Raw genomic sequence first — 24,077 nt, forward strand, 5'->3', positions numbered from 1 at the left:
GTGCGGTGGCGCAGAAAACACGACTTGACTTAGGGCCAAGGCTCCTGAGGGCTGAGCAGTGTCCCCACGCTCGCTCCTGAGACACTCTGTCCCTTCGCCATTCAGAAAGCATCATTTCAGGGAAGGCCAGTGGCGGCTGGGTTTCAGAAGCCGCAGCCAGAACGGCCCCGTCAGCTGCCGAGCAGGGCTGGTTGGAAGGGTGGGTGTTCTGACCGCGGCCTCCGCTGTGCCAGCCGGCCTCAGGCACCAGCATCTTGGGCCTGGGGGTGGGGAACAGGAACCATGGCTTCCCTCGCCCTCATTTTGAAAACCCAGGCCCCCGCTCTAGCCCCTTCCCCTTTCTAAGATCCCCCCTTATCTTCTCTCTTCCTCTGAGCTGCAGACAGATCTGTAATCCCTTCAGGCCCTAGAGAGTCCCAGGGGATCGGAGCTTGGGGGGCAGGGGCGGGGGCCCAGGCAATCCTCTGAAGCCCTCTTCCACCTTTGGAATGCAGAGCTCAGAGTCTGATGTGTGTGCCCCCAGACCCACCTTGCATCCCATCCCACCCAGATGCTGCTGCTGGTGGCCTGGGCACTTTCTAACCCTGCCTCGACCCAGGGGCAGATATGGGTTGGAGGTTACAATTAGTTGTGGCACCTGGGCAGGGACTCGGGTGTCCTCCTGCCTGCCCAGACACTCCTAGGACACAACTTCTGGGCACCTCGGAAACAGCCAGCCGGGAGTGGTTTCTGCAAAGAAACTGCAAGGAGGCAGTTAAAGATCTTGTAGGAGATCAGAAATGGCTAATCCTGGATTAGCTGGGGGGATGGACCCAGGGTGTGGGGCAGAGACAAGGGCCCCACCCAAGGACAGAAGTGAGAGGGGGTGGGGTGGGTGTGTTGGGGGCTGGGAATGGGTTTTCTCTGGATGGGGGGCGGGGAGGAGCTGAAGGCCAGGATTCGGTTTTCTCTGGGCAGGGAAGGGTTAAATCCTCCTGGGCCTCTCAGGCTCTGGCCACTCTCCCCTCCTGACCTTTCTCCTCTCCAGCCTCAGGCACAGCCGCAGAGCCACCCGTGCGCCCTGCCTCGTCCTCATGGCCTACCTGAGCCCCTCACAGCTCCAGAAGGTAGGGCCCTGCTGGGTGGGTACCCCGAGGGTCAGGTAAATGTGGGGGGCCCCTCCGGACTTGGAGTAGTCCCGGGGAACTCGACCCACCCCCTTACGTTTTTCAGAAGAGGAAACTGAATCCCAGAGTGGTCGGTTCACAGCCATGACCCCTAACTTCTGCACACACAGCCAGGGGCCATTCAGGCCAACGCACCGCGGTTGGGGTGGGAATGTTTGCGTGAAGAAACCAGAAGAAAACACAGGATCCTGTGAACTGGGGGCGGGGGCGGGGGCGGGGGTCTGGGAAGAGGCGGGGCCGACGAGGGGCGGATCCACCCGCCCCACCCTACCCACAACCCACCTCTAGCGCGGGGCGGGTGGCCGGGCAACCACCCGGTGGGCGCGTTCAGACCCGAAAAGGCTAACCCATGGGAATCACAGCGACGGAGACTTTTAAAAAACATGACTCTTGTTGTTTGTTCCTGATGGCAAGAGGAAAATGCAAAAAAATACAGGAAAGCTCAAAAAAGAAAATTTAAACCCACCTATGGATTCCTATGCTGAGACAATATTTTGGCATACAGCCCTTGAATCTCTAAAAGTTTCAGGGGACTTCCCTGGCGGTCCAGTGGTTAGGACTCCGCGCTTCCACTGCAGAGGGCACGGGTTCAATCCCTGGTTGGGGAACTTAGATTCGACAAGCTGCGCTGGGGGGCCAAATAAATAAAATAAAAGGTCCATCACAATACACAAAAGCTGTCGCATATTGCTTGCTTGCTGTATGTTTCATAAAGGAGAAACTACTGTGCTCCCCATCTGATAGCCTGAGAGTCAGAGAGGGGAAAGCACTTGCCCAGGTTCTCACAAATTAAGATACTGATTTGTAGTTGGCTTTTTTTTTTTTTAAACTCACAATATGTGTGGAACACATTCCCATGCCAATAAATATTTTTCTATCAGCTGTTTTGTATTTCAGGTAGATAAACCATACTTTGTGCGATAAGTTCACCTGTGTGCTGGTTTGTTTGATATCCATCTCCTTCCCTAGACTAAGTTCTGAGAGGCAAGCATCATGGCTGGCTTGCTTATGACTGAATCTCCAGCTCCTAAAACCATGTCTGGTGCACGGTAGATGCTCAGCCAATATTAGCTGAATAAATGAATGAGGTTGTATTCCCTGGAAGGTTAGGGCGGGGACACCTCCCCTTCCACTTCCCCTTCCTTCATTCAAGCAGCCAACACTGATTGCTCTTCACTGGGCGCTGGACACCATCGCCAGGGAGGGGGGCAGAGCAATGAACAGGATGCTTTGTCCTGCCTCCACACGGCTTATGGTTTGGGGTAGGGTCAAATCAGTTCTCATCAAGAGCGTTTGAGGGCAGGGAGAAAGAAGCCTGAGTCTGCTTCCTGCCTGCAGTTTCGGGAGGATGGATTCCTGGTGCTGGAAGGATTCTGGTCTGCCGACGAGTGTGTGGCCATGCAACGGAGGATTGGCGAGATACTGGCTGAGATGGATGTCCCTCTCCACTGTCGCACGGAATTTTCCACCCAGGAGGAGGAGCAGCTGAGAGCCCAGGTAGGTGCCTGGAGCAGGTAAGAATGAGATTTGGTCTTTGATGGGTGGCTCAGTCCCCAGCCAGCGCAGCAGCCTGGAAAGGTTAGGACCCCAAGGCCCATGGGCTCATGCTGGTAACGAATCAGGCCCCAAGCTTACTGTGGGCCGGGCTCCAGGCTAAGTGTCTTATATGCGTATTTCCTTCACTCCCTACTACGAATTTATGAGGTCAGCATTATTGCCCCCATTACACAGGTGGGGTAAATGAGGCTCAGCTCACTTGCCCCAAACTACACAATTAGTAACTGATAGGGTCAGAATTTGAACCCAGATCTGCCTGATACCAAGTACATGCTGTCACTGCCCTGCTGTACTTTCTTAGAAGTTTTCCTGCCACAAAGGACCTCTTTGTGGCCAGCAAGCTGGCATGAGCCAAGCGATTCTGATGGGCCCACCTGGGTAAGTCATCCCCCAATGAGACAAGGAACTGCTTGTTTCCCCCAGTGACCTACTAGGACTCAGTACAGCTTGAGATGGGTAAGTTGAGGCCCAGGGGTTCTCCCACACAGTTCTCTTAACCCTTCATAGGCTGAATTTATGAGCCTGCCTGCGGCTGGGCCCCCAAGCCAAAGCTGTGGTCCAGGCTCAGTAATGGGGCTCACGCTTACTCATGGCAAGGAGCTTCTGCCATCTGGTGGGCATAAAGGGAATTACAATGACTAGAAGGCTTGCAACCCAGAGAACGGGGACTTCAGAAAGAAAAAGGATGACACTTTCCTCCAAACAGTCGGTTTCATTTGGCTGCACTGGTATTCAGTAAACCCTCAATATTCACTACTGATACTGTGAAAGACTTTGAAATGGGTTTTTAAATAATTAATTAATTTTTGGCTGCGTTGGGTCTTCGTTGCAGCGCGCAGGCTTTCTCTAGTTGCGGTGAGCAGGGACTACTCTTCGTTGAGGTGCACAGGCTTCTCATTGCGGTGGCTTCTCTTGTTGCGGAGCATGGGCTCTAGGCACGCGGGCTTCAGTAGTTGTGGCTCGCGGGCTTAGTTGCTCCGCGGCATTTGGGATCTTCCTGGTCCAGGGCTCGAACCCGTGTCCCCTGCATTGGCAGGCAGATTCTTAACCACTGAACCACCAGGGAAATCCCTAAAAATGAAAAAAATATTGGCGGTGTCCTGTCTAGTAGGGCTCCGATCCAGCTTACCAGCACCTTTCATTGTTTTTGAGTTATTATACAACTCTGTAAGTTATATAGAACTGATAATAACTCACATGATACTCGTCCATAGAAATGGGTATGAACTGGGCCCGGCAGGATGCAGTTATTGCCCTTGTGGATAGATTCAGTTTTGCATTGATATGTAAATTCATTTCAGCGTTTCTTATTGCCTATATTTGTGTGTTTCTCGGAATTCTCCTTTCAACATGTTTCTGGTTCCCTTGTGAATTACTGAGTTAAGTAAAAATCTTTGACACGCGTGTAGCGTCACCGTCTTTATTATTATTATCAGTTATGCTTCCCAGACTTGTTTCCCTGCTAGTGCAGAGGAGTTAAGAATGTTGAATAAAAACTTTTAGTTTTCAGTGGGAAGGGTGTGGAAAGGGCCAGACAGGTCACTGAGTTGAGCCACGCAAGGCACTGTGACAGCAGATGTGTGCAGTTGAGGGAGTGCTGGGGCTGTGCCATATGGGAACCCAGGTAGGGTCATCGGTGACACTCAAACTGTACTTACGTCACCATGAAGGAAGATAATATATGGTGATCGTAGGTGGCTAAAGCCACAAGGAAAGCATGGGGCATCTCCCTGGAGCATCATTTTCTTCTTTTTTTTTAATTAAATATTTATTTACTTATTTATTTATTTATGTGTTTGGCTGCATCGGGTCTTAGTTGTGGCACTCAAGCTCTAGAGCATGCGGGCTTAGTTGCCCTGCAGCATGTGGGATCTTAGTTCCCCAACCAGGGATCGAGCCCGCGTCCCCTGCACTGGAAGGTGGATTCTCTCAACCACTGGACCACCAGGGAAGTCCCTGGAGCATCACTTTCATGTGCTGCTAAGAAATTTAAAACATGATATTAAAATTAACAAGAAGGGAGTTCCCTGGTGGCCTAGTGGTTAGGATTCGGCACTGTCATCGCTGCGGCCCGGGTTTGATCCCTGGTCGGGGAACTGAGATCCCAGAAGCCACAGGGTGTGGTCAAAAAAAAAAAAAAATCAATAAAATTAACAAGGAGAGGTTATTAAGATAAAAGAACAGGATTAGTAATAGCTTATGTTTATTGAGCATTTAGCCATGTCCTTGCTGGGTGTTTTCTATTTAGCAGCAGTAGTAATAATAATAATAAAGGGAGATATTCACATGACACCACATTCCAAGGACTGTTCTTATATGCCTTATATATACTGATTCATAATCCCTACAACACCCTATGAGATAGGTGCCATTAATAGCCTCTATATTTTATGAGGAAACTAAGCCTGGAGAGGTTCAGTAATGTGGTTGTGATCACAGTCAGTTAGTGGCAGAGCTGGGATTTGAACCCAAGTATTCTAGCTCCAGGGTCTGTGTTCTCAACTTCTATAAGATTCAACCTCTATCTGAACCTGAAGCCTCCAACAGTCCAGGGAGGTCAGTTCTATTATTATTCCCCTTTTACAGATGAGGAAACTGAGGCTTTGAGAGGTAAAACAAGTGGCCCAAGGCTCCCTGGGAACCAGGCGTGTTTGATCTAGTACCTGTGTTTCATGCCATTATGGAGTATGAGTCATGTGATTTATTTAGAGGTTTCTAAGAAATTCCATGCTTGTAGCTTCCGGCTGTGCTTCCAGGTCCTTGGGGTTCCTCAGAGGCGTCTGCAGCTCTGTGGGGTGGGAAGCATCTGAATCCTCTTCCTTCTCTGCCAGGCCCACCTGGGACCCCCTGATGCTCTCTCAGCCCCTCTGTTGTCCCCTCTCCACAGGGCAGCACAGACTATTTCTTGAGCAGCGGCGACAAGATTCGGTTCTTCTTTGAGAAAGGCGTCTTTGATGAGAAAGGTTTGGAACTGGGGCCCTAGAGGCGGGGGTGGCTGGACTCCAGTCCTTCCAGCTTGACCTGTCCCTTGTGCCACAGGAAATTTCCTGGTCCCTCCGGAGAAATCCATCAACAAAATTGGCCATGGTAAGCAGGGGCTGGAGAGAAACTGAGGTCTGAAGAGTTTGGGGGCCATCCCCCAAAGCACACGTTAAGGTAGTAGCCCAACAAATGGCATTTCTGGGTGCAGGGTCCTTCTTGGGCCCTGCTCTCCTGCATCTTACGAGGCTAATCACATGACACTGCCACTGCATCCCTGGGAAGAGGGGTCCATTTGAGCCCCCCCCCCGTGCAGATGGGTGTGTGCAGGCTCCTCAACTCTCTCCTGCCGGGCCTGCGTATGATTCAGGCCCCAGGTATGTGGGGATTCTGGGTCCCATTGCTCCCTGAAGGCTTCTTAAGGAACACCAAACATGTTGACAAGGTCCCTGTTCCAAGACCCCTAAACCAAGCTAGGAAACCCTCTTTTTTTTCTTTTTTTTCAGGATCGTGCATTATAGTTATTTTGTAGGGAGTTCCCTGGCGGTCCAATGGTTAAGACTCCGTGCTCTCACTGCCGAGGGCCTGAGTTCGATCCCTGGTCAGGAAGCTAAAATCCCACAAGGCGCGTGATGTGGCAAGAAAAACAAAAACAAAAACAACCCTTATAATTTATCTTGTAGACTGATTTTTAAACATGAAGTTATATCATGGTAGCTTTGCTTTTTTTTACAAAGTTATATCATGGTAGCTTTGCTTTTTTTTACAAATTGTGGTAAAATACATATAATAGAAAATTTACCATCGTAACCATTTTGAAGTATACAATTCAGTGGCATTAAATACGTTCAACCCTCACTTTTTGTAATAACAACAGTAGTGAATAATGAGAAGAGTGACTGTTCTGTACCTGGCCCTGGGCTGTGCTCGCACACGCATTAGCCCATGGAGTCCTATGGCAGCCCAGGAGGCAGGGCTGATCCCATTGTACACAGGAGGAAACTAAGGCTTAAAGGAGAGAAATCGGTGCTCAGAGTCCGACAGAGCAAGCGGCAGTACCAAAACTGCTACCAAGTGATGGGTCCCTTGGAGTCCTTGGTCCTCTGGAGGGCGGCCAGTCAGGGCTAGAAGGTCAAGAATAAGGTCATAGGTCAGGTGAAGGCATCTGTGGGGCCCATTTCTCAGTTATAAGCAAGCAGAAAGCTTAATGCACAGAAAATAGGTGAGAATATCAAAGCGAGGCCTGACCCTGGGTGCCCAGGCCTAGGCGTGGGAGGGACGCATGGGGACTGGGGACTGGCTCTTCAGCCCACCTCTGTCCCGCAGCTCTGCACGCCCATGACCCTGTCTTCAGGTGTGTCACACACTCCCCCAAGGTGCAGGTGAGCAGAGGTGTCGGTGAGGGTGGGCCGGTGGGCCATATGTGAGTGTGGGAGGGCTGGCCATGTGACCTCTGCCCCCTTCCAGGCTTTGGCCAGAAGTCTGGGCCTCCGGATGCCTGTGGTGGTGCAGAGCATGTATATCTTTAAGGTGAGCTCCCCGTCCTCCCCAGGCCTCCATTTACCCTCTGTAAAATGGGCACAGTGCTCATACCAAGCCCTTCCTTACAAGGGCCGCAAGCTGCCTCCCTGAGGAAGTATTATTAAGTTGGCGGGAGAACGTGAAAACCGGGTCTCCTCTGGTTAGAGTGTCTGGCACTTAGTTGGGGCTCAGTTAGGGTGCCGTGGAAGGAAAGGGGATCCGGGGCTGCCTCCTCCCTTTGTTGGCTATTGAAATGCTCTGCTCCCAGCTTTCAAGGCCCAGCCCAGTGCCACCTCCTCCAGAAAGCCTTCCAATGCCCTTGGGAAGAGAGGACACATCTCTGATCCTGGAGCCCAGAGGCTTAATCGCTGGCCTGGGCCCCAGCCTCTCCCACTGCCCCTCACTTCTGCCTTGTGTTCTCGTTAGGGACGTGTGTGCTCAGACTGGGAGCTCCGTGCCAGACAGGGTGGCTTTTCTCTTTGCAGCCCTCCTGGGCCTGGCACATAGTAGGTGCTCGATAGCTGGGTGCTGACGTGGAAGCCTTGCTGATAAACACCTGTGGCGGGGGGAAGAGCATCCTACTCGGAGGACTCAGGGCAGCCCCTGCCCCTCCCCGCTCTCCCTGGCCTCACCCGGCCCCTCCTCTCTCCTGCAGCAACCTCACTTGGGCGGCGAAGGTGAGCCAAGAGCAGGCTGGGGGGCCAGCAAAGGCCCCGGCGGGAGATCTGGGACTTTAGTGGTTGTCAGGTCTCCAGAGGGAGGGAAGGCGCCTGCCAAGACGTCCGTAGACAAGAGCCTGGGCCAGCGGAGGAGAAGCCATCTTCTGCTGCTTCCTGAAAGAGTGGATGCGGGGGGTGGGGGTGGGGGGTGGGAGGGTGGAGGGGGGTGTCCTGGAGCCCTTGACCCAGTGGTTCCCAAACCTGGCAGCGACTCCTTGCTGGTTAAAAACACAGATTCCTGGGCCCCATTCCCTGAGATCTTGAGTCAGGAGGGTGGCAAGGTCCTGGGAATCTGTATTTTACCAAGTTCCCTGCAGGACTGATTCAGCATAGAAACTGCTGATCTGACTACAAAGCCCCTGGATACCCAGATACCCTTTCCAGCCTCCCTCATGGGTGATGATCCACTTCTCTCAAATACCTCCAGTGACAGAGGGCTCACCACCCGTACAGGCAGCTCTTCCTTTCCTGACATGAGCTCAAGTCATTCCCCTTGTGAGGCCCCTTCCTCCCCACCATCCAGCCTGAGGACAGTCTCCTGAAGGGATGGCCATCCTCTCCCTGAGGCTTCTCTGCTCAGTCCAGCACCCCCAGCTCCTTCAGCCATTACTCCTCCAAATGTTTTGGGGCCCCCACCATTAGGACACCTTCATCTGGACACTGTCTGGATTGTCAAAGTCTGACTTAAACTTTGGTGCTTAGAAAGCACACAGTTCCCCAGGAAGGGATGAGGCGAGACTAGCACCCTCTTGTTGTTACAGACTAAGGTCCTCTGTTCAGCGGTTCTCCATCCTGCCTGGGCCCCAGCATCACGCAGGGGATGTTTACAATGTGGATGCTGGGTCCGTTTCCTGCTTCACACCCAACTTCCAAGTCTTAGACCACTGGTGGCTTACACTGGACCACCTGGTGGCTGGAGGTGCTCTCGCTGGTTAAGGACGGCAGCTTGAGTTACCTGGCTGGAATTAAACGATAGCAGCTGCTTTTCAGGCAGCGATTACGTCAGGCCCTGTACTAAGCACTCTTCCTACGTTGTCTCAGAATCCTCCAGCAACCTCGTGAGGTTAGGTTATCGTTGGGGCTGCTTTATGGTTTAGGAAATTGAAGCTTGAGAGGTGAAATCTCTTGCCCAGAGTCTCCGGGCCAGGAAGCGGTGAGATTCTAACTACTCATGGGAAGGCTGGGCCTGGAGGGCCCTGGGAGGACCACGGAGTGAGTAGAAACGAGGCCAAGGTGGGGTGAGGCCAGGCGCCTCATGCCCAGGCGGGCCTGCTGCAGTCTCCTCTCACCAGGACGCCTCCTTCCTGTATACGGAGCCTCTGGGCCGGGTGCTGGGCGTGTGGATTGCTCTGGAAGATGCCACGCTGGAGAATGGCTGCCTCTGGTTCATCCCTGGCTCCCACACAGGTGAGGCCACCTGCCTCTCCCTGCCCACTCGTCCCCACCCCCCACAGGGGAGGGACCCCGAATAAAGAGAGGCTAAAGTCCCCACCTTGGCCCGCAGGTGGAGTGTCGAGAAGGATGGTCCGGGCCCCTGCTGGCTCGGCGCCTGGCACCAGCTTCCTTGGGACCGAGCCAGCCCGGGATAACAGCCTCTTTGTGCCCACACCGGTGCAGAGAGGTAGGGGGTGTGCAGAGGGGCCCGGAGGCCATGCCTGGGGGTCTGTGCTTGCTCTGACCAGCCAGCTCACCTGAGGGCTGGCAAGTCACCGCATGAGGGAAGGTAGGGCTGGGTGGGCACTGGGAGGTCTGAAAGGTGTGTGGTTGACAGCAGGGTCTCCCAGATCAGGCTGGAATCCAGACCCTGCTACTTCCCAGCTGTCTCTGTGAGCAAATGACTGAACCTCTCTGAGCCTCAGTTTCCCCAAACATAAAGTAGGGAAGCCAGTGAGATGTCATATGTAAGATGGTGCACCACAAGTGCTCACAAATCCTGGCTGTCAGCACACCCTTCCTTTTAGAAAAGGGAAACTGAGCCCCAACTCTGCATTCCCGGCTGAGGCCCCAGCTGGCTGGCATGGGACAGAGAGCTTCTGTCTGGTTCTGCAAATGCCATGGAGGTGGATGCCCTTGCTGAGGCTTGCCAAGGGCACGGGCCACAGCGGAAGGGACTTGACCCCAGGGAAACCCATGTCCAACAGCACAGCCTCCGATGCTGGGGCAGACTCCAGGCCCCTGAGCGTCCGGGGATGGGAATGGGGATGAATAGCCCACGACACCGCTTAAGGGAGGGGGTGCCCACCATGTCCCTTCCTGCCTCGAGTGCGCTTTTGACTCGCTGTGTCCCTGCCAGGGGCCCTCATCCTAATCCACGGAGAAGTGGTGCACAAAAGTGAGCAGAATTTCTCCGACTGCTCACGCTAGGCCTATACTTTCCACCTCATGGAGGCTGCTGGCACGGTCTGGAGCCCAGATAACTGGTAGGTGGCAGGGTGTGTGTGGGCCCCAGACAGCTCCCGAAGAGGTCCTGGAGGCTGGGAGCAGTGCTACTAGCACCTCGAGGTCCTCTCCCCATCCTCTGCAGGCTCCAGCCGACAGCTGAGCTGCCCTTTCCCCCACTGTACACCTAAAGGCCCTCTGAGGGCAGGGACGCCACCCCCTCTCGGGAGAAGCTGTGGGCCACCAACGCCAGCGCCTCAACCCACCGCCCAGCTGCAACGGGGAATTCGCATCTCACCTCCAGGGCTTTCCTTCTGCTGGTGTCTGTGCAGACAGGCAGGCAGGAGCAGAAGTCTGGGCTGGGTGCCTTCCCCGAGATCTGTCTCTGTCTGTCCCGACCCCAACACAACCTCCCCCTAGAGGCAGCCTCACGGCCATGAAAGGGTTCTGGCTGCTTCTCTGCCGGCTTCTCACTCGTAGTCTCCCCTCTCACATGGAACTCTTGGTCATTACGGTGGGAGACACTGAATAAAAAAGACTTCCAAATGCAGCATCTTGATCCTTCTTTCCCAAGCAGCCTTCCTCTCAAGATGGGAACCCTGCTGAAAATCATCGCAGGTAGCCCAGCCCTGCCCGGTGAGGTATGCACGGTGTTAATAACAGTAAGTGACATTTAGTGGGCATTCATGGTGCCAAGAGCTTTCTGTGCTTTATCACTGGATCCTCACCCCTTTCAGGTAGGTGCTGTTTACAGATGAGGGAGCTGACACATGGGAAGGTTGAGAGACCTGCCCAAGTCCCACAGCTGTTCAGGCGTTTGGCGAGGTCAGCCGGATCCGGAGCCTGTGCTTCTAACCTCTATGCTCCCAGTTCTCCTTTCCTGGGGAGGGAAAAAACCAGAGCCTGGAATCTAGTCTGAGATTCTGGTCCTGGCTCTGTGACCAACTCGATTTCCGGCCTCAGGCCAGGCCCTTCTCTCTGGGCCCATTTGGCCACCTGCACCATCATGGGGCCGGACGAGGGCCTCCACAGGTCACTCCTGTTTGGACATGCTTGGCAGGCACCCAGAGCTGCAGGAACAACTACCAAATCTGAAACCTGCCTGGCGGGGGTCTGCTCAGAGGTTGCAAACTGGGGGCCACCAGCCGATTTCACAATGCAGAATTGTTTTGTCTGGGCCTCGGCATTTTAAAACAAACGAACAAAAAACCCACAACATTTTAAAATTGGGAGATTTCACGTAACAATTCAGGTTTCCAAGCTTCTTTGAATGAGCAGGTCAACAGCCCGGGGGCCTGTGGTCTAGCCTACATACCACTGGCTGGAGCTGCCTTCTTACAGGCACACGTGCTCTCCACTTCCCTTCCCTGTCCTCCTTCATTGCATTACCTGCCTGGCCTCAGCGGCCTTATGATTTTATGACCTTGACTTCCAACCCCCACTCTGTATGGGAACAAACCACCCAGGGAGTCAGTGGGGCAAAGCCAGCACTCATATACACTACACCCTAACATGGTGTTGCCTCCTTCAGCGAGCAGTCGCGGGGAGCCTGAGCCAAGGGAAGGGTTTGTTAAGGCTCCTTTGAGCCCGAAACCAATGTCGTAATACTCTCCGAGGGAAAGGGCTTGGCAGTGACGCTCAGGCAGAAGCAAGCTCCCAGAGCTGGGCTCCTGGCTTCCGGCCTTGGTGGGCCCAAGTTCTCACCTCTTCCTGCCTAGGCCCCTCCCTGTCAGGCTGGTGGCAAGTGGGGAGAACCCGGTCCAGCCTTGAGAAACCTGCTGTGCTATCTTCTCACTGATGGGAAACGTTCATCCATTCAGCGAAGGTCTGCCGAGTTCCTGCTATGTGCCAGGCTGTGCTGGCACTGGGGGATGCGGTGGGGAACCAGGGAGAGCTGGACTCTGCCCTCCCAGAGAGCAAGGCTGAAGCGTGCACTGCCCCCTCCCCCCGCCCCGGAAGAGCGATCCTGAACTCTCAGTAAACTTCACCACACCTTGCCTCTAATTTCTCGCCAAGAGAAGAGACCAACACAGGTGTGGACGTGACTGGAGGGTGAGAGGTCTCAGGAGGGACCCCCTGACAAGGACCCTGTGCTGTCCAGCCTGTCCTTCATCAGCACCACTCGGCCAGGCAGCAGAGGCCTTGAGGCAGGGTGGGGTTGGCTGAAACAGGTAGGCGGCCCAGGACGGATCCTCTTCCTCCAGCCCTTCCAGGGATGTAACAAACAGATCCCATCTCTCCCCTTCAGCTCTTCCTAGCCCAAATGGGAGAAACCACATGCACTTGGCTATTTTCCTCTCGTAGTCTCCTCTGAATGAAGCCAGGGGAGTAGGGTCACTCTGGTCTCCAAGTACAACCCATATAACCCTTTGGTTTGCCTGGCTTTTTGCTGAGATGAGGACTGGCCTTGGGTAACAATGACACTTTTCCTCACTTACGTGACACTTCCGCACTTAAGTGCAGGCTCTGGGCTGGTCACCTCACACACGTCACTTCGCCAGAACCTCACGACACCCCGTGAGGTGCAGGCTCTTATTATTCCCATCTTGCAGACGTGAGAATTGAGGCCCAGGGTGATTAAGCAACTCACACAGTTAAGAAGTGGTTCAGCCAAGGATTCTGACCAGATGAGTCTGACACCAGAACCTGAAGTGTTAACCACTCTGCCCTACGGCCTCCAGTGTCCACTCCGGCCCCCCCGAGGACTGCAAGGTGAGGGGGGGCCCTACGGCGCACTCAAGCTCTTTGAGCTGTTGCACTATCGGTTAAGCCTTTTTGCTTTTTAAAATATCAGGAAAACTAAACCCAGGAGTGCTTTGATTTTTATTTTAAATCTCAATCAACTGAAAAATTAAATCTGCTTCTCCCCTCCTGGCTCTTCAAGCCCAAGTGGCTGGCTGCCGTGGGGACCATTTGTCTTCCCCATGTCCCTGTTTCCTTCATGGCTGCTGCACAGCACCTAGGCCATCAGCAATATCAGGAGGTAGAGAGGCAAAAGGAGATTGTCTATCTGCGTAGTGTATGCTTCTAGGAGAGACACGGTGCTGATGGACCCCAAAATCCAAGCATAACTGTAGTTTAAGTCCACTCCACTGTCGAAGATTAAGATCAGAGCTACAGAAATGATCTGGGCAAATATAGATGTCATGGTCCCCTCAAAAGTCTTTTTAGTTCCAGGCCAGCGGATCTCCCCCATGGTGCTGCCGAATATGGAGGCCACAGTGTCGCCCACACCGACGGCCAGGACTCCTGCATAGGGGACTAGGGCCCTGGCTCCCCCTAGGCTACCCTTCTGTGTGCAGGGTCTGGGGACTAACCAAATGGGAAGAGACATGCCTAGGAGCAGGTAGATGTGGGTCAGGATGAGCGGTCCACTGTCTCGTTCGTCCAGGAAGAGGGACAGGAGGCTTCGCAGAGTGTGGCCCAGGGGCTTGATGCGGAAGTAGCGCACATACTCTAGGAAGATGAAGACCGCCAGACATACGGTGGCGGCCACGTAGAGCAGCGGCCGGTCCAAGATGATACCTGGGATGTAGGTGGCTACCACAATGAGGTGGAAATACTTCCGAGCAATGGTGGGGGCCTGGTGCTTCTTGGACTCGGAAGATGACCGCTTGGCATTCTGGTACAGCACCACCAGGCAGGCTAAGGTGGCCAGCAGAGACCAGTAGGCTAGGAGGTAGACTCGGGTCTCTGTCTGGAAGAGGAATTGAAAAAGCCACAGCAGGGGGTTCCTGCGGATGAGCCGGTGCAGCCAGGGCAGGACCACGCCGAGGCCCAGTACACAGGTCATGAGGTGGAAGAAGATAGAAGAGGCCCAGGTGCCTGAGTCCATGAAAACAAAGAGGGTGCTGAAGAAGATGCCCATGAGCACCATCCCTACCACCACTACCAGCAGGAAGAAGTCCAAGGGGTCCCCCTGGCTTTCCACCACAGTCAGAGAGCGCTTGATGAGCTGGTTGAGCACGAAGCTGATGCCACCCAGTACCAGCAGAGCCTCTCCAGGGGTGAAGCAGCGGGGCAGCAGATACAGCAGGATCATGTTGAGGTAGACAAAGATCAACAGGACCTCCAGGACCTCGATCACCTCGCCTACACTCAGAGAGTGCTTCAGGATATAAATGATGACACCTCCAGCCAAGCCCGAGATGACACAGGTGTTGGTGGGCACTGGGCGAGTGATGCCCAGTGCCAGTACCGATGAGAAGAGGGCCACTGCCATGCCAGTGGCCGCCACCACAATTCCAAACCGCTCGAAGTATGGGTTCCCCGCGGCCTGGCAGCGCTCCTTCATAACCAGCCCGAGCAAAGGCATGACCACCGAGGCGGGCAGTAGGCCACTGTTTGCGGACATTCGAAACTGGAAGACAGCGCTTCCCTGCTGTAGCAGCCGGTCCCACTTGTATTGGACGTAGAAGGCCTGCACCGCGAGGGCCACGGCGCACCACGAGTATCGATCCCACACGGCTGCGTGGATGCTCAGCACCACTACGAACACCACTGCCGCCTCTGCCAGCACCGAACCGCTCAGCGGAGCCCCAGGCCCAGGGGCCGGGGAAGCGCACTCTCGGGTCATGTCTTTAGACCTGAGACTCCGGGTAAACTGGGGTGACCAGGAACGCCCTGGACTCTGGGCCCTTTAATCCCCGCCAGGCAGAGAGCGGTAGCTTCGCCCAGCCAGCACCTTCTCAATCCGTTCTCCAGCTGCGAGAAGGGAAGCTCTACTGTAGGCCACTCTCTGACGCCTGGGAGCTGGCGTCGGGCTACCCTCCACCGCCTCACACCTATGGCGTAGACGTCGACCCTCGGCCGCCTCCCTCACAGCCTCGGCCGCCCTAGCCCGGAGTTCCTCACCTCTCTGGGAATCGCCATGTTGGCCCCGCCCCGGCGTCACGTGACGAAAAGCCCCGTCCACGCCCTGAAGGCGAGTGATCACGTGGGCGTGGCGTCTGGGGGCGGGGTTGGAGCGCGCGCGCGCGCGAAGATGGCGGCGGCCGCCGGCGATCCGTGTGTGAGGTGCGGAGCGGGCCGAGTCGGCGGGTGTGGCTGTGAGGCGCGGGGTCGAAGCCGAGCGGAAGCGGGGCGGAAATTGGGGGCTAGATGTGGCAGCAGTGGCTGGGCGAAGGCCGGCTAGATGGACGGGCTCCGGGACGGGAGGCGGTTACAGCCAAACGGTCCCCGCGCGCGGGGGTCTGAGGTGACTTCTCCAAGAGGGGGGCCGGTGCCTCACCACTTCCCTGGACTCCGGCCTCCTGTCTCCCTACCCGGTCCCTTTCCCTTCCTCCCCTCTCCCCTCGGCGAGTCCCTCGGCGCCCCCCTCCCCCCCACCTCGCTTCCTGTACGGCGTGACGCTCCCTCGAGGCGAGACTCGGCGCTTCGCGGTCGCCCGGGGGAGCCCCTACCCGGGCCCCGCTGCAGCCTCCTGTGCCCGGCCCGGCGGCGCTCCCCAGGTTACCCCCGTGCTCTCGTTGGGAGGTCTGTTTCGGACGTCGCCGAGCCACCTCCTGGCAGTTTCAGCCCTCTTTCGTCGCTCAGCCTTTCATTCATCCCATCCGTCTAGTCGTTTTCTCATGCATCGATTCCGTCAGCGGACATCCCAGGCGCTGTACTGGGTTTTGGGGACGGGAAGAGAAAATATTAAAAAAGAAAGAGACAGTTCTTGCTAGCGTACAGGCGCACTAGCGCCAGACACTGGCGACGCGCTTTCTTTTATCCGCGTTATCTTCTTGAACTCCCACAACTCCGGGAGGCACCCTGTAATTTACAGATGACTCACAAATCCAGCTCCGAACGGGCTGCGTGTCCGACTCCGAAGCTTTAACCGGATCGCCACACTTCCATCTCGCACTTAGCAGCCTGAAGTGTTTTTCCTTTCCAGCCTCCCGCCTAACCGTCCCTGTCACTTCTTGCTCCCTGTGCCAGCAGTGGTTCCCCACTTTTTTGTCTTGTTCACTGCTGTAGCCTCAACACCCAGAAGAGCATGTAACAGGCTCTCGGTAAATGTTTATTCCGTTTGCCATTTCCTTCATCTCTCCGCTCTAGTGAGGTTTTCTTCTTTGGAATTTCCATGGAACTATCCGAACCTTGTGAGGACCGTTTTTGCTTTTTCTTCCTCTGCTGTTTCGTGTCAGCTCTTCTGTCGGGCAGCATTGTGGTCGCTGTGCTCTCCCTTTTCTTAGGCTTATCTTACAGCCATTGTGGAGCTTGGGTAAAGTTTAGCTCCTGCAGGGCAAGGCGCGTTCTTAATGAAAGAGGACAAGGAAAGGAAAGCTGTTAGTTTGCCTGAAAGATGCTCTCTGCATCCTGGAGAACCTACCAAACTCATACCTGAAGGTGGAAGAAATGACACTAGGATTTCTAGGCACTGCTTTGCTCATAGCTTGTTTTAGGAGCGATCTTTTTTTCTTTTCTTTTTTTTCCCCTTTCCTTTCTATTTGTGTTGGAAGGCATGCTATAATGATTGGGATTATACTGAACAGCAGCCTTCTGTTTGAAATGCCTAGAGGTCTGAACTAAGAAGAAACTTAAATTCTATTCCTGGTGCCTGCTGATTTGCAGATGACCACAGACAGGCCACCTTACCATATGAGTCTGTTTCTCCAAATGAGAATCGTTTTCAGAGCAGTATTGAGGTGGCTGTGAAGCATGTATGTTAATATGAGTTGGCACTAGTCAAAAATGCAATAATACTCTCAAATCACTCAGGGTTTTGGGAGGATCACTGAGGGTTTGACGGGAAGTCAGTATGAATTTTGGCATTTTGGCGTATCTGTTGTGTTCTTCAGTTAATGTGTGCTTAAAAAACAAACAGGGCTTCTCTGGTGGCGCAGTGGTTGAGAGTCCGCCTGCCAATGCAGGGGACACGGGTTCGTGTCCCGGTCCGGGAAGATCCCACATGCCGCGGAGCGGCTGGGCCCGTGAGCCATGGCCGCTGAGCCTGCGCGTCTGGAGCCTGTGCTCCGCAACGGGAGAGGCCAACAGCAGTGAGAGGCCCGCGTTCCGCAAAACAAACAAACAAAAACCCCGTGGTTTGAAAAGCTTGCTGCTTAGCTTAAACCCCAGTTCATGCAAGAGAGGTGTGCCTCATCTGTGGAGTCAGAGCATCCATGAGCATTCATTATTTCCGTGTGGAATATTATAACTGTGTTTCTCAAAAGAACTATCTCAGAGTAGGTTGACTGTGTCTCAGGCTTTCTATCGAAAGGACTCAATTGTAGAGACTGTTAATTCTAATCTCCTGGTTGCTTTCATCCAAAGGTTTCCAACCACATGGATCTCTGTAAGGAAGATAATTTCCAGTTTCATTAACTTCAGCTCTTTTAGGAATGGAATTCCATGTTGTCTGCTAGAACATTGGACTGCAAGTCAATATGTTTTTTTAACCTCACCTTTGAGGCAAGTTATTGAATTTCTGTGCCTTAGTTTCTTCCCAAAACACTTAGCTCAAATTTATTTATTTTATTTATTTACAGTGTCTGCAAACAAATGACAGACACTGTAGCACTTACTTCATTTCTTGAAAGTATATATGGAAGATGTTACTCTGAGGCTTGAATTAGACATCACAATTCCAACCATGTCTGTTGGGTCTTGAAAATCACCTGCTCAAACCTCCAGATCTCAATTTGAGGTGAAATCTTTCATTGATCCCTGGATCAGTACCCAGTGGTCTCTCTCTTTTCTGACTCTTTTCTGTCCTATATGGTTATTTTCCTTTGTAGTGTCTAATTATTAGGATCATGCCCTTTGGTACTTTCTACCTTTTTGCTGATTGTGTAAGGTATGTTTAACATCCTTTATCATTCCCAACACTAAGCTTATGAGTATCGTGAAGGTCTTAGATTTATTTGGATCCCCATTATTCCTAGACCATAAATGTGTAGGAATTGAGGATCCAGTAACACTCATTTCCACAAGGATTCCCTTCCTGATAAACCACTGTTTTCTCCTTTATTCTGCCTTCTCTTGGCACTTCTGCGTATAATATTTGTTATTTCTAGTTTTTTTGTTCCAGGTCTAAAAAGGACTTATATCATTCTTATTCTTTAATATTTGCTCATCAGCATGTGTATTTTGAGCCTCTCCTGTGTGCCAGCCGCTGTGTTAGGGAATGGTCTGCCACTGTAGGACAGAAGGCTTCGCCTCAGTCTTTGCTTGCAGCATGAAATTCTTGGGTGCAGCTTGAGGCAGTGTAATATAATGATTGAACTCTGGAGTCCTGCAAACCTGGGTTCAAGCCCTGGCTCTATTATAAATTAGCTTTGTGGTCTAACAGAATTTACTTAACCACTCTGAAACCTTAGTTTCCTGATGAGATAATGGGGATAATAATAGTATTTGCTTCATAAGTAAGTTGAAATATTCAGTAAGACAAAGCATTAAAGACTTACTTAGCACAGTGCCTTACATAACTGCTCAATAAATGTTGGCTAATCTTGTTATCAAACTCATTCTCAATAAACATTATTGTTGTTGACACCTTATAACAAAAAGACCATAATATAACTTAGTTTTGCAAATGAGAGTCTTAATTTCTAAAGAAATAGCTAACTTTTTTTCTTTTAAGTAGTAAGTGTAAAAATTACTGTATTTTTCTAGGGCAGTGATCTATCTCCAGTTTTGTTTTGTAGCAGAATCTTTTTCTCCCCATTCCTCCCCGCCAAAAAAATAAAAAATAAAAAAGCCGCTATATCAAGCATAAAAAGCAAAGAAGATCGGGACTTCCCTGGTGGCGCAGTGGTTAAGAATCCTCCTCCCAATGAAGGGGACACGGGTTCGAACCCTGGTCTGGGAAGACCCCATATGCCGCAGAGCAACTAAGCCCATGCACCACAGCTACTGAGCCTGCGCTCTAGGGCCTGTGTGCCTCAACTGCTGAGCCCGCGTGCTGCACCTACTGAAGCCCACGCACCTAGAGTCCGTGCTCTGCAACAAGAGAAGCCACAGCAATGAAAAGCCCACTTTCCACAACTAGAGAAAGCCTATGTGCAGCAGCAAAGACCCAAAGCAGCCAAAAAAAGGCTAAGAAGATCTATACTGACCAGGTCTTTTACCTGCTCCTCTGAGACAAGCTGATGCCCTAGAGCAGTGGTAATTTAGGAATTCATTTGAGTACTCATTTTAAAATGTAGATTTACCATGCCCAACCTCTGAGAAAGAGTAGCTCTGGGTGATGACCAGGATTCTGCAATGTTGCTATGTTGTTTCCAGCTGATTTTGCTCTTTGGGCTGAGGACCAACTACATTTTGAGAAACACTCTTAGAACATTTTTTTGTTCTTTTTAAATAAATAAATAAATTTATTAAAAAAAAAAAATCCTTGACGTACAAGGGAACACCTGTAACACTGTTGGTAGAACGTAAATTTGAACAGCCACTATGGGAAATAGAATGGAGGTCCTCAGATATTAAAATTAGAACTACATATGATGCAACAATCTCATTTCTGAGTATATATCCAAAGGAAATAAAATCACTATCTTAAAGAGATATCTGGACTCCCACATTCATTGCAGCATTATTCACAATAGGCAAGATATGGAAACAAAGTTAAGTGTCCATCATCAGATTAAGAGATAAAGAGGATTTGGTATCTATACACAAAGGAATATTATTAAGCTGTGAGAAACATGAAATCCTGCCATTTGAGACAACACAGATGGAACTTGAGGGTGTTAGGAAAATTTAAAAATTCAGACAAAGAAAGACAAGTACTATATGATATCACTTACATATGGAATATAAAAAAGCCAAACTCGGGCTTCCCTGGTGGCGCAGTGGTTGAGAGTCCGCCTGCCGATGCAGGGGACACGGGTTCGTACCCCGGTCTGGGAAGATCCCACAAGATCAGGAAAATCCTGAACATTTTTAAATAGGGCTAGTGCTTTGTGTTACTGTCTTAATGGGGAAAAGATTTTTCAATTTATCCTCGTAGTTAATATAACTTGCATTCTTGTTAACTGTCTAGTATATTTTATTAGGACCTTTTTATCGTCTCTCTGAAAATAGGCTTTCTAAGCAGTGTTAATTATTTCAGGTTACCATTCTAGGGCTTATTTAGGATCTCCCAAAATATAATCCCTATGCTTTTTATAATCCTTTCTTTTTTTTATGACTTTAAAAAAAAAATTGGGGCTTCCCTGGTGGCGCAGTGGTTGAGAGTCCGCCTGCCGATGCAGGGGACACGGGTTCGTGCCCCGGTCCGGGAAGATCCCACGTGCCGCGGAGCGGCTGGGCCCGTGAGCCATGGCTGCTGAGCCTGCGCATCTGGAGCCTGTGCTCCGCGACGGGAGAGGCCACAGCAGGGAGAGGCCTGCATAACGCAAAAAAAAAAAAAAAAAAATTGTTACTTTTATTTATTTATTTATGGCTGTGTTGGGTCTTTGTTGCTGCCCGTGGGCTTTCTCTAGTAGCGGCGAGCGCGGGCTACTCTTCATTGCGGGGTGTGGGCTTCTCATTATGATGGCTTCTCTTTGTTGCGGAGCATGGGCTCTAGGCACGCAGGCTTCAGTAGTTGTGGCACGTGGACTCAGTAGTTGTGGCTCACAGGCTCTAGAGTGCAGGCTCAGTAGTTATGGTGCACGGGCTTAGTTGCTCTGTGGCATGTGGGATCTTCCTGGCCCAGGGCTCGAACCCATGTCCCCTGCACTGGCAGGCGGATTCTTAACCACTGCGCCACCAGGGAATTCCCCATAATCCTTTCTTGAGAGAATTTCTTAATGATTACATTTTGAAATTTAATTCTAGATTAAAAAAAGAACCACAAAACATGTTTCCATGGATGAGGGAAGGAACTGGGGTTAGCACATGGTTGGGAGTATATTTGAAGAGCTCCCTGAGGGCAGGGACTATATCTCATGTGTGTGGGGGGTATTTTTTTGGTATCAATGTTAAATTTCTTGATTTCAATTGTTGTACTATGTATGAAGTTGTCCTTGCTTTTAGGAAAGATACACTGAAGTGTCTAGGGATAAAGGAATATGATATCTCTAATACAATTTTGTATAGTTTTGGAAAAATATGTGTGTGTACAGGTACACAAATAGCATTTTTGTGTTGTATATATAATACAGTTATACACACACACACAAAGAGGGAGAAAGAAAATAATAAAACAAATAATAATTGGTGAATCTGAGCAAAGGATATATGAAAATTCTTTGTAATATCAGAAGCAGAAGTTGCTTCCATGGCTCCACGGCTAGAGAGAAGACAAAGCCTGTTCTGGGAGATGGATTCACCAGTTCACTCTGTTCCTACTTTTTTTTTTTTTTTTTGCTTCCTCTTGCTGTGATGTACATTCTTTAAAGGACTCACTTTTGGAATCTTACTGGAATTAAGTTAATATAAATCTGAAGTAGATTCTGATAAGATGTATGTGATAAGCCCTTGAACAGCCACTGTTTTTTCCATCACTTTATCCATATTCCCCAGAGATGCCACATTTCTCCAGAAATACGCCTGTTGTTGAATGATGAGTTGATGGTCTTGGAGGGCCTTCTGGGGAGGTGCGATGTGGGGGGCAGCTTCGGCTCACTGCGGGGTGAAGGACACTGGTGGTGGAGGTACTGGGGATACTCATCGGTATGAGCTGTCCTGGAGGCCGCCATTTTGACACCAAGACCTGGCCCTGCTCCTCATGTGTGTTTTTTTAATCTCCTGTATTTAGCACTGCGTGTGGTACCTAGTGGGAATTCATTAATGATTGAATGAACGTAGTGCCATTCATAATGACTGTTAGACTTTACTGGGTTGAGAAAGTGCATTATGTCATGTATTTAGAAAATTTTCTGAAGGTGTTGGGGGTCCTGAAACAGATTAGTCTTTTTCTGGACTTTTGTTCCTTATTGGTCATTACATTTTAATGAGAAGGGAGGAAATAGAAATACTAAATTGAGGCATCTTCTTAGCATAGAAGAGGTACTGTAATTCATTAATTACTGTGTTTCATTAATTCTAAAATATACATTTTTCTTTTTTCCGAAAGAGCAAGATTACCTCTGCTTTCTGTCATTTTTTAGGAGTAGTAGAGAACTGTGGACAATTTTGCTTGGAAGGTCAGCTCTGAGAGAACTGGTAAGTGGTGTGTTCTTGAATGGATTCTGTGGTTCTTTGTGTAGTTTACATGACCAAAAATGCCCTTCTCTTTGAAATAGGAAGTAAACACCTTTTATTATTCCTAAAATAGGCATTATGCATTCCCCACTTCTCTTTGCTGAAATGCAGTGTGTCTTATAGCCTAGCTGTTGAAGTTTTCGAAATCTCCACTTTTCTTTGTACCTCAGTGATTCCTTTTCTGAAAAGATACCAGTACCACTTGACTGGCTGCTGAGAGTAGGGGTACAAACACCATTTTACTACCATAGGCTAACAGAGATTCTCAGGCCTTTTCTCTGTCTCATATTCACTTGCCTTTTCTTCCTTTTCTGTTTAGCTAGCTGCTTAGGTCACAGAGGCTGAGGTTTTTAGGACATTTCCAAGTATATAATCAATAAAGAACAGTTCTTCATGTGGATCCCTGAGTGTTCTGACTCTGTGAGGCTAAAGTGTTAAGATGACATATAATTATTACTAGTGTTGTTATTGTAATTAACATAATGAATGTTAACATCATTTTTAGAGCCTTAACATTTTTTGATATGCCTTCATCAGATAATTCCATGTCTGAGAATATATTTTAAAAGAAAGAAATTGTTTTGGGCACAAAGCTCTTTACCATAGTGTTATTCATATAAATAAAGAATTATAGCCAGCTTAAATGTATCTAACATTAGAAGAATGGTAAATAAATTATGATCTAGCCACTTGATAAAATATTATGCAACCACTAGAAAGGATGTTTATCAAGATTTTCATAATAAGGTTAAATCATTATGTTAGAATGTTAAGCAAAGAAAAGCAGACTACAGAATTCTATATCCAAAATTATTTCAACTGTGGGGAAAAATGCATATTAAAAAGACTCAGAGGAATATTTTATCCTCAGTGTGATCCTGGAATCTGATTAAAATTGCATTTGTATAATTTCCTTCTTCTTTTCCAGAATCAGATTGAGGCAGAGCTGAATAAACATTGGCAGCGGCTGTTAGAAGGGCTTTCTTACTATAAACCTCCCAGGTATGGCTATTCTGTGGGTCTCATTTGAGTAATTCCCCTGAGGAACCTGACATAGATGAAACCACCCTCATGTAGGATTCTGTGATATTACTGGGTTAGTTAGATCAGAGGGTATATAATTTGGCTAACCAGGGAAAAAGAGTAGGGCACATTTTTTTCTCTCTGTTGAAGAAAAGGAAATTCCTTCTGGAAATACAGTATTGTTGAATCCGTTGTATAACCCTAGTATCCAGGGATGAGGATTTATTAAATACTCAATTAAGATTCCTAATACTTATTTCAGTCCATCATGTTTGTGTGAGAGACCGTCAGCACCAAATGCTAGGATATAGCAGTGAACAATGCTGATGCAAAATAGCAGCTGACACTCATGTATTTTTTGCTATGTACCAGTTACTGCTGTAAGCAGTAGACTTTCGGTAAGTTATTTAATCCTCACAACAGCCCTTTGAGATAGGTACTATTTTTGTTCTTTTTTTTTTTTTTTTTTTGCGGTACGCGGGCCTCTCACTATTGTGGCCTCTCCCGTTGCGGATCACAGGCTCCGGACGCACAGGCTCAGCGGCCATGGCTCACGGGCCCAGCCGCTCGGCGGCATGTGGGATCTTCCCGGACCGAGGCACGAACCCATGTCCCCTGC

At 50.4% G+C, this 24,077-nt stretch overlaps 3 protein-coding genes across 8 annotated transcripts in view; 2 read left to right on the forward strand and 1 right to left on the reverse strand.

Moving 5' to 3' along the window:
- The first annotated feature begins 1,036 nt into the window (after positions 1-1,036).
- Positions 1,037-10,870, forward strand: PHYHD1 (phytanoyl-CoA dioxygenase domain containing 1). Of its 3 annotated transcripts, none has more exons than XM_029203936.1 (11): positions 1,037-1,106; positions 2,505-2,663; positions 5,611-5,686; positions 5,763-5,810; positions 7,029-7,084; positions 7,170-7,232; positions 7,879-7,900; positions 9,221-9,349; positions 9,447-9,563; positions 10,236-10,362; positions 10,467-10,870. In XM_029203936.1, exons 1-10 carry the CDS (start codon positions 1,074-1,076, stop codon positions 10,304-10,306), a joined length of 774 nt encoding a protein of 257 aa, XP_029059769.1. In that variant the 5' UTR covers positions 1,037-1,073; the 3' UTR covers positions 10,307-10,362; positions 10,467-10,870. The 3 variants fall into 3 exon arrangements, with proteins under 3 accessions (XP_029059769.1, XP_029059770.1, XP_029059768.1); XM_029203937.1 differs by having other exon boundaries at positions 10,515-10,867; XM_029203935.1 differs by having other exon boundaries at positions 9,447-10,362; positions 10,467-10,867.
- A 2,223-nt stretch (positions 10,871-13,093) lies between these two features.
- Positions 13,094-15,313, reverse strand: DOLK (dolichol kinase). The gene has a single exon (XM_029202855.1). The coding sequence runs from the start codon at positions 14,895-14,897 to the stop codon at positions 13,281-13,283; it is 1,617 nt and encodes a 538-aa protein (XP_029058688.1). The 5' UTR covers positions 14,898-15,313; the 3' UTR covers positions 13,094-13,280.
- Positions 15,273-24,077, forward strand: part of NUP188 (nucleoporin 188) — a 44,886-nt gene continuing 36,081 nt past the window's right edge. For 3 of the 4 annotated variants that reach the window (XM_029202851.1, XM_029202854.1, XM_029202852.1), the window contains exons 1-3: positions 15,273-15,337; positions 22,342-22,396; positions 23,364-23,437. In XM_029202851.1, the coding sequence (XP_029058684.1) occupies positions 15,306-15,337; positions 22,342-22,396; positions 23,364-23,437 (161 nt within the window). In that variant the 5' untranslated portion in view covers positions 15,273-15,305. The remainder of the gene's footprint in view (positions 15,338-22,341; positions 22,397-23,363; positions 23,438-24,077) is intronic. The other variant, XM_029202853.1, reaches the window with a different exon arrangement.

The sequence above is a fragment of the Monodon monoceros genome, unplaced genomic scaffold, assembly GCF_005190385.1.
Source record: "Monodon monoceros isolate NGI ecotype Baffin Bay Population unplaced genomic scaffold, NGI_Narwhal_1 Super_Scaffold_5, whole genome shotgun sequence".
Taxonomy (NCBI): domain Eukaryota; kingdom Metazoa; phylum Chordata; class Mammalia; order Artiodactyla; family Monodontidae; genus Monodon; species Monodon monoceros.